Source organism: Ictalurus punctatus, chromosome 17 (genome assembly GCF_001660625.3).
Source record: "Ictalurus punctatus breed USDA103 chromosome 17, Coco_2.0, whole genome shotgun sequence".
NCBI classification, from domain to species: Eukaryota; Metazoa; Chordata; class Actinopteri; order Siluriformes; family Ictaluridae; genus Ictalurus; species Ictalurus punctatus.
Window position 1 is genome coordinate 16,797,093 of NC_030432.2, and position 13,843 is coordinate 16,810,935.

General features: G+C 37.0%; 1 protein-coding gene across 1 annotated transcript; it reads left to right on the top strand.

The window, feature by feature from the left end:
- The first annotated feature begins 4,693 nt into the window (after positions 1-4,693).
- lhx1a (LIM homeobox 1a) lies at positions 4,694-13,215 on the top strand. Its single transcript, XM_017490427.3, has 5 exons — positions 4,694-5,588; positions 7,053-7,276; positions 8,039-8,316; positions 9,832-9,997; positions 11,217-13,215. The coding sequence occupies exons 1-5, from the start codon at positions 5,419-5,421 to the stop codon at positions 11,594-11,596; spliced, it is 1,218 nt and encodes a 405-aa protein (XP_017345916.1). The 5' UTR covers positions 4,694-5,418; the 3' UTR covers positions 11,597-13,215.
- The last annotated feature ends 628 nt before the right edge of the window (positions 13,216-13,843 follow it).

Genomic DNA, 13,843 nt, shown 5'->3' on the forward strand with positions numbered 1-13,843 from the left:
AAATACGCTGGGGTTTGCATAGCTAATTTTTGGGTTCCACCAGAGCGACAACTGAAGGAACCTTAAGTGTCGTGTCTCAGTAGTTAGAAAGTTGTAAGTTTATATCCCAGGGCTGCCAGAGAGACACTGTGGGTTCACCCTTGAGTCATGTCTTTAAACTTCTGCATAGTATACGGTTGAAGCAAAATGCCAAACGAATAGGCTAAATACATGCACATGCAAATTTCGTCAAACTTCTGGTCGGGCCATTTAAAGGCTCACGTCTGATCTCTGCTCTAAATATAAATAAATAAATAAACAAACAAACAAATAAATAACAATAAGTAACAATATGACCTCAATGATTGACTTTTTATTTCCTTTGTTTGTATGAGAATCTTACTACTCTGATTTTGATTAAAAAAAAAAAAAAAAAAAAGACATATTTTCCTTTTATATACTTGTACAAAAATGGTTCCTTTGTATAGTTAAGGGGTTTTAGCTCCCTAAAAGTGGTCTTTTTTGAAGAAATACTTTCTGATATAGGGTTTTGCATAGAACCTTTTAAGGTTCCCCAAGAGGACAACCAAAGGATTCATAATTTTCACCTTTTTTACTTTTCTTTGTGTATCCTTAGATAGGCATGATGACCTTAAGCCTACATGGTCCACAAATATGGTTTATTAAAAAAAAACGAATTCGTTTTGTCAGATAGGTAACACTTGTCTAGGTTTGTGTTTTGAGGCACATAAAAATAGGCGCCTGTTTTGGTTCGATAATAAAATCTATAAACTGTGAGCGTTAACCGGCGCTGAGGCTTAATCAGCATCTTCCACACGTGACGTGACGTTTGATTTCCACCTGAAAGTGACATGATTTGATTGTTTGGCTGTTTCCGAGACAGATTTCAAAAAGACTTTGCGGGCATAATGTTTCTTCTCAATCTTGCGCAACTCGACATTTGACCCTATAATGCAGACCACTGCACTAACGTCATTCTCATGAATAAAAAGTGTAAACACAGCGGCGCAGTCACACACACACACACACACACACACACACACACACACACACACACACACACACACGCACACACACACACAGAGGGGCTCTTGGCCCAAATCCCCCACCCCTCAGTCTGCCCGAGCTCCGGTGCGCTCAGCTAATCAAAGCCCGAGTCAGGCCTAATATTTCTCACTTTATTACCGAAGTGGCAGCGGGGCCTGTAGCCCACCATCACTGCACTACCCGTCTCACCTGCTCTCCACACGTTAACGTTACACGGCTATAGAAAAACGAGCAGGTCAAATGAAAGCAACTAAATCAAAAAGCCTTAAGAGCCTTAACAGACCTTAAGAACTAAAAGTAATAATTTTGCGTTCATCCGTTTCTTTCTTTATTAATTATTACGTCTTTGTTCGTTTATTTATTTTGTTGATTATATTGTTTTTGTCAGTTTAAAATGTTATTTCTATATTTTTTAATATTATTCGAAAACCTGTTGACATTTGTAAGTAACTGACATATTATTATTATTATTATTATTATTATTATTATTATTGTTGTTGTTGTTGTTGTTATTATTATTATTATTATTATTATTATTATTATTATTATTGTCAATAATAACAACAATACTACTACTACGAATAATAATAATAATAATAATAATAATAATAATAATAATAATAATAATAATAATCGTTTAAAAGTAAATGAACTCCTATAGTGTTACATATTGGCTACAACACACAATCTAATTTAATGTAACATAAAAGGAAATTAGTCTTTAAAAATTACCTATTGTCAGGAGCTGGAAAACCTGAAATGGACCAAAGTAAAGTATTGGAGGTAAACTTAGTGACCACGCTGATATCTGAATTTACACTGAGTCGATTTCACTGAGGGGTAATCCACTGGGCAGTTATATATAGTAATGGGTCATTACTAATGGATCAAATCGTAAACGCAGCATTGAAGATTTGTGCTGCCATTTAACGCACCTGAGTATTATGAGCTCGTACCTGTATTCACAGCCTCCTAATTATTATGTAAGAATAGTACGACACTTATGGTCACCTGTGGTGGCGTACTATTTTGGCATACTATTTAGTATGCTGCTTGGGACGCGTTATATTGAGCATGCGTACAGGCCCGGCGCGAGGATCCGTCGCGGGAGGCATTTCTCTTAATCGATAGCTCCCTCTAGCACCGACCCTTCCCCAAACTCCTCACTCCAACACGATGCTTATGAACTGCAGTTTTCTTACAAGTAGCCAACACAACAGCGTTAGCCTTTTAGTGGTTACCTATTATTATTATTATTATTATTATTATTATTATTATTATTATTACGTTTAGTGTGTGAATATTTCTCCCATTTTACAGGACGGTTGCACTTCTCAAGTCACAAAAGTAAATATATATATATGTAATATATGTAATATATATATATATATATATATTACAGCCTGTAGTAAATAATCATGTATTTTTATGTATTTATATAAATACATGAATATGCAGGCCCCTATGTATTTATTTATTTATTTATTTATTTATTTATTTATTTATTTATTTATTTGTGCATTATTATTATTATTATTGTTATTATTATTATTATTATTATTATTATTATTAGTAGTAGTAGTAGTAGTAGTAGTAGTGTTATTATTATTATTGTTGTTATTACTATTATTATTATTATTATTATTATTATTATTATTATTATTATTATTATTATTATTGTCATTATTATTATTATTATTATATTGTTTGATGTCTGATTATGTGGTTGTGTTAATGTTTAATGGGCGGTTATAATTTTTTTGTTTTTATATTTTTCCTTATTTTCATTTATCAAAAATAATATATATGGGATGTTTTGACTAAAGCTTAATAAAGCTGTATGCAAAAGGCCTGTAAACGGTCCGTGACGTCATTAAATGAGCTGAGCTAGCATAAAACGAAATTCGAGTTTTAACCGATTTAAACATCATAAATGCTGTGATAAATTATAAAGTCACTCATTCTGGCCTGTTCTTTAAGGGAAGAAAGAAAAAGCTTTTATATTTTACTGAAATATGATAATCATGGTCACATAGATAACACAGAATTGAGAGGTTTTTTTTTCTTTGTGTGTGTGTGTGTGTGTATTTCCTAAAGACACACATATACATTGTCATTGCGCATCTCTTTCCCTCCACGCCTTCAGTTTTCATGAGAAGCAGCGCATGTGTGAGACCACTAACAGACTCTGTATTGATTCCGGATTCTATGCGGATCGTTTAGATACAGCCAGCCAGAAATAGAGGAAAAATATGTTGTGTGTGTGTGTGTGTGTGTGTGTGTGCGTGTGTGTGTGTGTGTGTGTGTGTGTATCTGTGTGTATAGTGGGTGACGATGTAAAACGACATTTCCGTTTGAGAAAAAAAGGCTACCTTCATGCCACCTCTGTGCAGAAAATAGAAAGAAATGTAAACAACTCATCCACAGTTCACATTCAAACTAGTTACCATTTCTTACATTTTTCCTTTCGGACCAAGAAATCATGATTTTAGCTATTCTCATTTATATGCCTCCATCCCTCAGTTGTATATAAGTGTGATTTGGCTAAACGTCTATGTATATTGGTCTATAATTGAAGCCTGTGAGGGGCGTAGGGCCATTAGGAGTCACTAAGTTGATCCAGCCTCCTGTAAACTTTAGAGCCTTCTCGTCTTTCGCTTTCTCTCGTCCGACAAAAGGACCAAAGGAAGAAAGTATTTATTAAAATGGCCTTTACACGTCGTTGATTCAACAGTGAGGTGATGCAGCCGAGTGAGTCAAATAGCCCTTGAAATACGTCTTAACGGGAGGCACGTGCGCCGATATGAACGACACTTTGTACTGTGAAATCATTATTTATTTATTTATTTTAAATAAATAATGATTTATTTTTTAAGACTATATATATATATATATATATGAAACATCAATCTGGATATTATAAACAGAAAACAAAGACAAGACTCTAAGCAGAAGAAATGTTGCGCAGAATAAACTAACAAGAAAAAAAAACCCATCCACATTTGATAATTAATACTCTATAATAGGCATATTTTAGGAAAGCTATATAAAAAGCCTTTTAACAAAATAACTTGTTTTTTCAAAATGAATGTGCTGATTAACCAAACCGTAATTCGATGCATGTATTTCTGTCATAAAACTTCTCCGGTGCTTATGAGGATGCTCCAAATACGCCCAGCACTAAGCAATGTTTGAGATATAGCTTTATTAAACCACTGGCGCTCATTAGCCTACACTACTGCAAAATTATACTGAGGTGAAGCATTTGCCTATTTAATAAAAAAAATAGAGAAGCCATAAAGACGAATGCCTACCTTATGAAAATATTCACCCCAGTCCTCGTTACCCAGTCGATTAAAGATCACTGGAGAATTAAAGAACGGGAAGGAAAAAGGAAACGTATACATCAAGGCTCTGCGTCTTTCTGGCTATCCCCAACATTTACTAAGATATGACACTTTCTGGAGGTTTTTTGACAATTGGTTTCCTCTGTTCCCTATAAATAGGACCGAGTACAGCGGCAGAGCGGCGAGGAGACAGCTAATGGTCACTTGTACGGAAAGATGCTGATTGGTCTCGACCTGCCGTGACGTCACGGAGCTGTGAATAAGTCTGGCTCGTGCGCTTTGCGGGAACATTCAGAACACTGAAGACTGCGTGAGGAGCGTCAGTAACGCAACGACCTGTCACACACAACCTGTCCTTTGTAGCATCTTTCACCTCTTTTACCTCACCGTGGAGGAAACACCCGACCTGAAGGAAACGCACTCTGAACTGGCTTGATGGTTATCTTATCTTATTAGAGCGCGCGCCGGTGGACACATGGTGGACGTGGTGAAGTGCGCTCAGCTCGCGCTTTGATGTGATCTTCTCGTTTGCTGGTTCCGGTTGCATTCTGCTTTGCCAACAGACACTTTTCCTTCATCGCTCTTTTTTCTCCAATGCTTAACCTTGACAACAATCGCAACTTGCTGATGCGTGATGGTGTTCCCCGTGTAGCCAACATCCGGTTGGTGATTTAACTTTACCGACGTGCACTGGCTTTATTTGAATCACTGCAAATGTGTTTGTGTGGAAGAGGACCGAAACGACTGACAGCTGAGGCTCTGCCGGTTCCTCCTGCATGAGAAGGCTCACATTTGATTGCTCGGGGCTTTTTTTTTTGTTGTTGTTTGGACGAAACGCAGAAGTGGTGCCGACACCTGAGTGTTTCCCATCTGACAACCGTTCACAAAGACTTACAAGAGACTTGGAGTAACCTTCGGCGCTTTTGTGTGTGTGTTTTTTGTGTGTGCGTGTGAGATAATACGAAAAGGCTCTCAGGTTGTGGAGAAAAACGCAGCAGTGATTGTGGGAGAGCATCCAAAGACGATGGTCCACTGTGCAGGCTGCGAGAGGCCTATACTGGACAGGTTCCTGCTCAATGTGCTGGACAGAGCGTGGCACATCAAGTGTGTGCAGTGCTGTGAGTGCAAATGCAATCTGACCGAGAAATGCTTTTCTCGAGAAGGGAAACTTTATTGCAAAAATGACTTCTTTAGGTAAGTTGGAGATGCAGGATATCTCTTTGACAATCATAACCAGTGATTTCGTTGGTGTTGTGATGGAGCCTATAAGCACTAATATACAACAAATTAGCACGGTATATATATATATATATATATATATATATATATATATATATATATATATATATATATATATATATATATATATATATATATAATGTAAAAATAGAATGTTTATGTCATTTATCATGTATCTAGCTGCTTTAACTACTTATAGGTCTTCACAGGAGGGTTGATGATAACTCAAATCTGATTTTTTTAAAAAAAAATGTATCACTAATACAAAAAGCAAATATGCCATTAGTAACTGTTTACGATAGGCTATCATCGGATTAAACAACAAATCCTATATATATATATATATATATATATATATATATATATATATATATATATATATATATATATATATATCCTATCAAATTATATCTTATATAAACATTTAAGTATAACTTAATTCCTGAATAAATACCTATCCAGAATGCTCTTTATTTATCCTCTACTCTAGTTCTATTTTAATAAGCATATTTATCTAACAAAAACATTTGTATACAATTCCGTACTAAATACTACAGTTATTCTCTGACATGGAATGATCTGAAGAAATGCATATCTTTTGATGTGCAAACAAACAAAAAATAAAATAAAAATAATAATCCCAGTGTGAAACGGGAAGGTAAGACTTGTCAACAAGGTTAGCATGTTGGTTTCTTTGATTAGCAAAGCAGTTAATTAAAGGCTTGTTCATTTGAATTGTCATGCAAAAGAAAGCGCAGCTCCACTAATGCTCTGTATACAGTGAAGTGTGTAAGGAAATCACACTTGTGCAGGCCGACGAGCCACAGGGATCACTGGTTAGACCCGTACGTGTTTGAGTGTGTGTGTGTGTGTGTGTGTGTGTGTGTGTGTGTGTGTGTGTGTTTGCGGGTCGAGCGCACATGTGATAAGAGGATTTGAATAAAAAACACACTTTTGAGGTGGAAATCAGCAGGCAGCACAATCAGACTGGGAATCAACAAACACTGAACATCGCAATACACACAATTCAGAAGAGTGAATTTAGCAGTGGGTAACGTGTTTTGAGGATATTCACTGAATAACGTTTTTCAGTGCTTTTATTTGTTGGTATTCGTACCAAGTTCTATATATAATCACATATTTTGTATGCTGTTATGTGTAGGTCATTATTCAATGGGACATATATTTTCCAGTATCGCATTTATTATTATTATTATTATTATTATTATTATTATTATTATTATTATTATTATTATAGAGTATTTCAGGGGTCTTTTATGCGCGTATATTTTTGGTTGATTCAAAAAGTCCATCTACTTGTTACCTTCAGTGAGAGCCAGAAACCTACATTAAGCTCTTAGGGTTATTGTTAGATATTATATTAATATGAAAATGTTTGAAATGTGTTGTATTTCGCAGGCGCTTTGGGACAAAGTGCGCAGGTTGTGCTCAGGGCATTTCGCCCAATGACCTGGTCCGCAGAGCGCGCAGTAAAGTGTTCCACCTCAACTGCTTCACATGCATGATGTGCAACAAACAGCTGTCCACGGGGGAGGAACTCTACATCATAGACGAGAACAAATTCGTGTGCAAAGACGACTATTTAAGTAACACCAACGTGAAAGACACTAACCTTCTCTCGGGTAAGATAAAAGTCACCAGGGAAATGAATGACACTTGTAACACGTAAAAGTATACTGAAGAACGCAAGTTACTCAGGTGCACACTGATGTGATTATAAAGCCGTTTAATGATAGCTCACGCATTGTGAGTTTTTTTTAAAAAACATATTTACGTTAAGGTGCTAAATTATACTTTAAAATAATCTAGAATATTCTAAAAAAAAAAAAAAAAAAAATTCAAAAGCATGTATCCCCCCCCCCATGTTAAACCCACTCTCTGAAAATAAATGACAAGATAAACTGCTGTAGTACATTTTAAATGCTATTATGAAACATACTTGAGGAAACAGTTGCTTTATCCTCCATTTAACATTTAGTATAATATTTTATGGTTATGGACTGCACTTTAAAAAAAATCATCTTATATAATATATGTTACTATAATAAATAAAATCAATATCAGTTAATGGACCCGTTGGGTTTCTTATCGAAAGTATGGTTCTTTAGGGAATCATTCAAACCTTTGCAACAATCATCCTGGAGGCAATTTTTAAGGGTTCTTCCAGTAACCTTTTATTTTCAGGCAACAAACAAGAAAAAAAAATTGTATTGACCTAAAGGCCTAATAAAGATTATTTAATTGCCAAATAAACATTAGGCTTATCAATATCATTCTCAGTGATAATATGCGTAGTAATCGTATAAAATATTTATTTTGCATTTGATTCATATTCCAATAGCAGATTTTCTTAACCCCCCCTTATTTCTCCAATGTGGGTTCAGTAACAGCCTGCAGTGATCCGAGTTTATCGCCCGATTCCCAAGACCCGCTTCAGGACGATGTGAAGGACTCGGAAATCGCCACCTTGTCGGACAAAGAAACGGTGAACAACGAGAACGACGACCAGAACCTGGGCGGGAAGCGGCGCGGCCCGCGCACCACCATCAAAGCCAAACAGCTCGAGACGCTCAAGGCGGCGTTCGCGGCCACGCCCAAGCCCACGCGCCACATCCGGGAACAGCTCGCGCAGGAAACCGGCCTCAACATGCGCGTCATCCAGGTAAAGTTAACCTTAAAAAAAAGTCTGCTACAGAGTTGTTTCGGATTGAAAATAGGCCAGTGGCTGCTTATAGCCAATATCACATGCCTTTAATATAAATAATATAAACTAAAATAAAGATTCTGACAGTCTGTTAAATATCACCTAGACTAATTCATTTTAGAAATTGTTTAGTAGCCTATCAGCGCGCGGTCGCTGACCTCAACACAACATCATTTGAATGGAAACGGGAAAAATGTATTTTGCTGGCATCTGCGAATGTTCGGAAGTAGTATTTATACTGTTAGCCTGTTTTTATTTATTTATTTATTCTTGGCTCGGGTGATGGAGAGAGGTGCCAACTGGCGTTAGGCTGGCGGGAGCGGCGGGAAGCTTGGCAGCGCGGCGCCATCACGCTCTGCGCCCACATTTAGCCATGCTGGGACGCTTCTCAGTCAAGTGGAAAGTCTGTAGCAAAATAGCAAAACCACCCGATTCTGCTTGTATTTATTTATTTATTTATTTATTTATTTATTTTGCGCGCGCGCGCAACGACAACTATTGATTATTGTCATTTTCGGAGCTGTTATGAGACAAGGCGAGTTCTGCAGAGAGCCGGTGTGCTTCATATCTCCATCAGTCTGTAGTCTGTAGAGTAACCCGTTGGTACAATCTGCTGCCACCACGTAGAAACACACTAATGAACGATGATAAAATATTGAAGATAGGCCATAATTACAGCATTTATCAGTAAAGGTCGTGTAAATAGGTGCTGTGGGAATTGCCTGATATATTAATGGGGCTGAACATCAAATCAGCGGGATTTACTGTTTAAGTTTTCAGAATAAATAGGTTAATTAGAGGGAAAAAAAATTGGAATAGTTTTATAAATTGGTAGAAACACTAACCCAAGTGAGACAGCTAATATTTGTAATAGCCTTCCTCTTATTAATTAGGCATTTCAGGTTACTGCTGCTGCCACCTCAGTGTGGCTAGGTCATATATGCTGCAATAAGAATTCAATGAAAATCACATTAACACTTAGTATCTGACTTGCAAACCGAGGCCCAGGAATTGGACAGCGTCAGCGTCCTAGTGTACTCCTATAGCTAGGTTTTAGGACATGTGCTCATATGGAAAAGTTATGGAGTTGAGTGGAAAACACGCAGATAAATAATCACATTGCTGATTATTAGGTAAATAAAAACGCATGTAGGTTAACGTTGTTATTTTGGAATTTGGTCTAATATGTCTAGCGCACACTAAGACTGGTTCGTGGCACTCATCCTCAAAACGATGGGAATTTGGACGTTGTTAAGGGCTAAAAAAATCTAACTTGAGTAAAAAAAAAAAAAAAACCCTCAAGTTAATAAATATAAATATGTTATAAATGTGATATGTAAATAAACTATAAAATAATCGTTTTATTTAGGTATCGGCAGAAAAATGTGAAAGCAGAGATGTAGAAAAATGATCGTGTTATTGTTTGGCTTTAGTGTTATTTAAGTGTGTATTTGTCCGGCCTGTCTGCGTTAGGTGTGGTTCCAAAACCGGCGCTCTAAAGAGCGGCGCATGAAGCAGCTGAGCGCACTGGGCGCGCGGAGACACGCGTTTTTCCGGAGTCCACGGAGGATGCGCACGCTGGTGGACCGCCTGGAGCCAGGAGAACTCATCCCGAACGGCCCTTTCTCCTACTACGGAGGTAAGCCTGGCTTCCTTATCCTCCTCGCACCTCTCTCCTAACCGCTGCTGAGCGCTTTGACACGCGTCTGTAAAGCGCCGTTTCCATTTGTCCCGCCGCCGCAGGAAGCCTTTGAAGCCTCGCACTGCTCATCAGACAGCTGGAACCAGGAGATCTGACCGACAGCGAGTCTGATCGCTTATCGGATTGTGTAGTCTTGGAACAAATTATATATATATATATATATATATATATATATATATATATATATATATATATATATATATATATATATATATAGTACGGTTGTTTAATCCCGACAATGCAAAATAAAAAATATTTAAGGCGCGCAAACGAAGAGTTGAAGCAGTGCATGCTTTAAATGTTGGCTGGTAAGAAAATTCAAGGGTTAATTCAGCCTGTGCATTCTGCTGAACTCTTGCCTTTCGGGCAACAGTGTTTAGTGTTATTGCTGTTTTAGTCTTGGCCGTTATCACCGACACATTTCCGCTGGAGCTGTGTTCAGCCTCTCCTCGTCTTCATTCATGCGTGAGTCGTTAGCATAATTGAGGTCAGCTGGTTAGCCATTTCTATCAACAGATTTTTTTTTTATTCCACTGGCATTTCCTTCCCTCTCATCTTTAGCACTCATAGGACTTTAATGTTTTGGCTATTTATTGGAGTTTTTTGTTTAATGTAAAAAAAAGAGCCTTCTTTGATCACTTTATAGGCAAAACTACTATAGATTATTATTATTATTATTATTATTATTATTATTATTATTATTATTATTATTATTATTATTGTATAATATCTAATGCCACCTTGTAAAAAAAAAATCTGTACTGAAAGGAAAGACAACAATGATTTCATATCAATTATTAATAATAATTTTGTAAAGAAATGAATCCTTGTTTTTTCATGTTTTTTTAATTTTATTCTAGAATGATTGCTATTTTTTACATTGCGTTAAAGCTTTCAGTGTACATATGATATTATAGATATGGTACGAATTGTGAGAATGTTGTACGAATTGTACGAATTGTGAGAATTATAGATGAACGAATTAATTTCTCACCACTTTTGTTTACTCCGCATGTGATTTAAGTGTAACATGCTCTGTGACTTTTCTGGCACAGTAAGAGCCTGTTCCACAAAACTACAGGCTACGCATGCATTCATTTTAAACATGTACTTTGAGTTTTATTTGCTGAAAAAAAAATTCTCTTTTATATGGCAGATTATCAGAGTGATTACTATGGACCTGGAGGGAACTATGACTTCTTTCCTCAAGGGCCACCGTCTTCACAGGCCCAGACCCCAGTGGATCTCCCTTTTGTCCCGTCATCAGGACCCACTGGCACCCCTTTAGGGGGCATGGACCATCCCATCCCTGGGCATCATCCGTCCAGTGAAGTACAGCGCTTTTCAGACATCATGTCTCACCACCCAGGAGAGTCGCCCAGCCCAGAACCTGGGATCCCTGGACCTCTGCACAGTATGTCATCCGACGTGTTCGGCCCTAGTCCCTCCTTTACCTCACTCTCCCTCAATGGAAGCGGATACAACAACCACCTCTCCCATCCTCCTTCAGAAATGAACGAGGGCACAGTCTGGTAGCTCCTGAAGGCATTTCTCCAGAGAGAAATTAGGGACAGCAGAAAAGAGAGGATGGCAACAGGGACACTGGTCACTTTTTTGCCATTCATATTTATTATTTTTGTCGTTTTTCTTCATTATTTTGCTGATAAGAGAGTATAAACAGGTGCAGCAGACAAAGAGGCCATATACATTTACTTTGATATTGTGTTGCAGTTCAGTTATGTTGTTTTCTCCTCATCAAAGTCAGAACTCGAGCACAGAAATGACTGATGGCTACTGTTGACCTAATCGCTGTATGGACGGCGCTGTGAGGCTTAGCACAGCAACTCCCCCCCTCCCGAAGCCCTCCATGCACCACTGGTTAAACCTTCACTCTCAAAACAATGATCGCAACATATTAACAGCATTAGGTACTGTCAAAGACTTAGCTTTACAGAGAAACACCCACGGCGGCTTACCTAACGCTTACCTGCGATGTTGACTCCAGGAAAGACCTAAGCCGGCAGACTAATTTATTTATTTGAAAGCTCCTCAGACCTCTTTGCCTTTCAAGGCTTTGCCATATTGACACTTAAACAACCTTTCTGACACTAAATATGTTTCTGGAGGCAGGGAGGAAAAAGGCTTTTTTTTTTTTTTTTTCTCTGTGTGGACACATCCCTTTGTTTTTCCTAGAGTTCCACCAAATCTGAAGTTCGCCTTCAAAAGGCAAACAGTAAATGTTGTATGGATTGTGAACCCTTTATTTAATGGAAGAGAACTTGAAATGTTGTTAAATGAAGTCTACCTTCTAAAATTATTTTAACGAGGGTCTGAAAGGGACTTAGAACAGTCAACTGTTTACGTAATATATTTAATTCAGGAGTTAAAAGTATCAACCATGTTTTAGAACCTCTTGATCCAGATAAAGAAGTTCCAAGCAACCAACCAAACTTTTGTATTGACTTTATTTATATTGTATGAAGAAAAACGAGTTTGCTGGGGTTGTGGTTCACTGTGCTAGTTTGTACAAGATGTTGTTTACACAAAAAAAAATGAAAAAGCTAAAAAAAAAAAAAAACACAAGTAAGTAGACAGTTGCCAAATAAAACCATAGCACAAATACTGTAAAAGTGCTTTGCACCATTATCTGCAGAACGTGTTGAAACAAAGTGTAAGTGTTAAAAAAACAACAAGAAGTATTTACTTCTTAATTTTTTTAGTCTGCTGAAAAAAAACATTCAAAAATTGTTCATATAACGTACTTAGACCTACAAGTTTTATTTTTGTGTCTTTAAAGGAAAATCCAAACTATTAAAATCGATGGTCAAATGTGCAGCGAGCAGCTGCAAATTTCTTTAAATATCAAATTCTCATGGTATGTCTTTTATTGTTCTAATAAACCTAAGCTTATGTGACCTCCAGTGCATATTAGACCATTCACTGTATAAATACAACATGTTGAACAAATTTGTGAGTTTTTAATAAAATTAGAAAATATGAAATTGGGATGCTTGGTTTAGTAAGTAATCTATTTTTCATGTACCATTCTCTGAGCAATTAACATTACATATCAGGTACACATTAATAGGAGGTTCCCATTGTTATCCGCTGACAATGACACTGGGAGAGTACTTTCTTATTTATCATCGCCTTGCATCTGGTCCGTTATATCTAAATTTCCAGAATTTCCCTTTTTACGATTTTGATAAATATAAAGATTTGTGAGCATTACATTTAATCAGATGTCAGATTTGGTAGAACCTCTGTGACTTCTGTGGTTTGTTGATGGGATGGCTTGTTGAAGGACTTTATTAATATTTCTCATATGAAAATCTTTACCTGTGTGAGTGAGTTCCCTGCCATGTGATACTACAAGAAAGTAAAATTCATATAACAGGTCAGCATTAAGCTACAGAGCATTTTACAGTGTGGATTTACAATATACCGTACTGCAAGTATAGAAAATGAGCTTTCAGCATTCATGCTGCTTTACATTTATTTATTAGCAGATGACGTAAACCCTCTCCGATTGTTCCCTTGTAATGATCAAACTGCATTCACAATTCATTATCGAAATCTTCAGTCAGACCGCTAAATCTAAAAACACACACATACAAACGCAAAAATGCTTCTCACGTTTTCATAGTTCCTGTGATGGCTGGAAACAGAAAGTAACAGTAATATCTAAGTAACTCTTAATATCTCACATAAGGGATACAGCGCAGGAGAATTTTTTTTTTGCCACGTCTCAGAGCCAGGATGAAAAATATTAAAAAGCCTCAT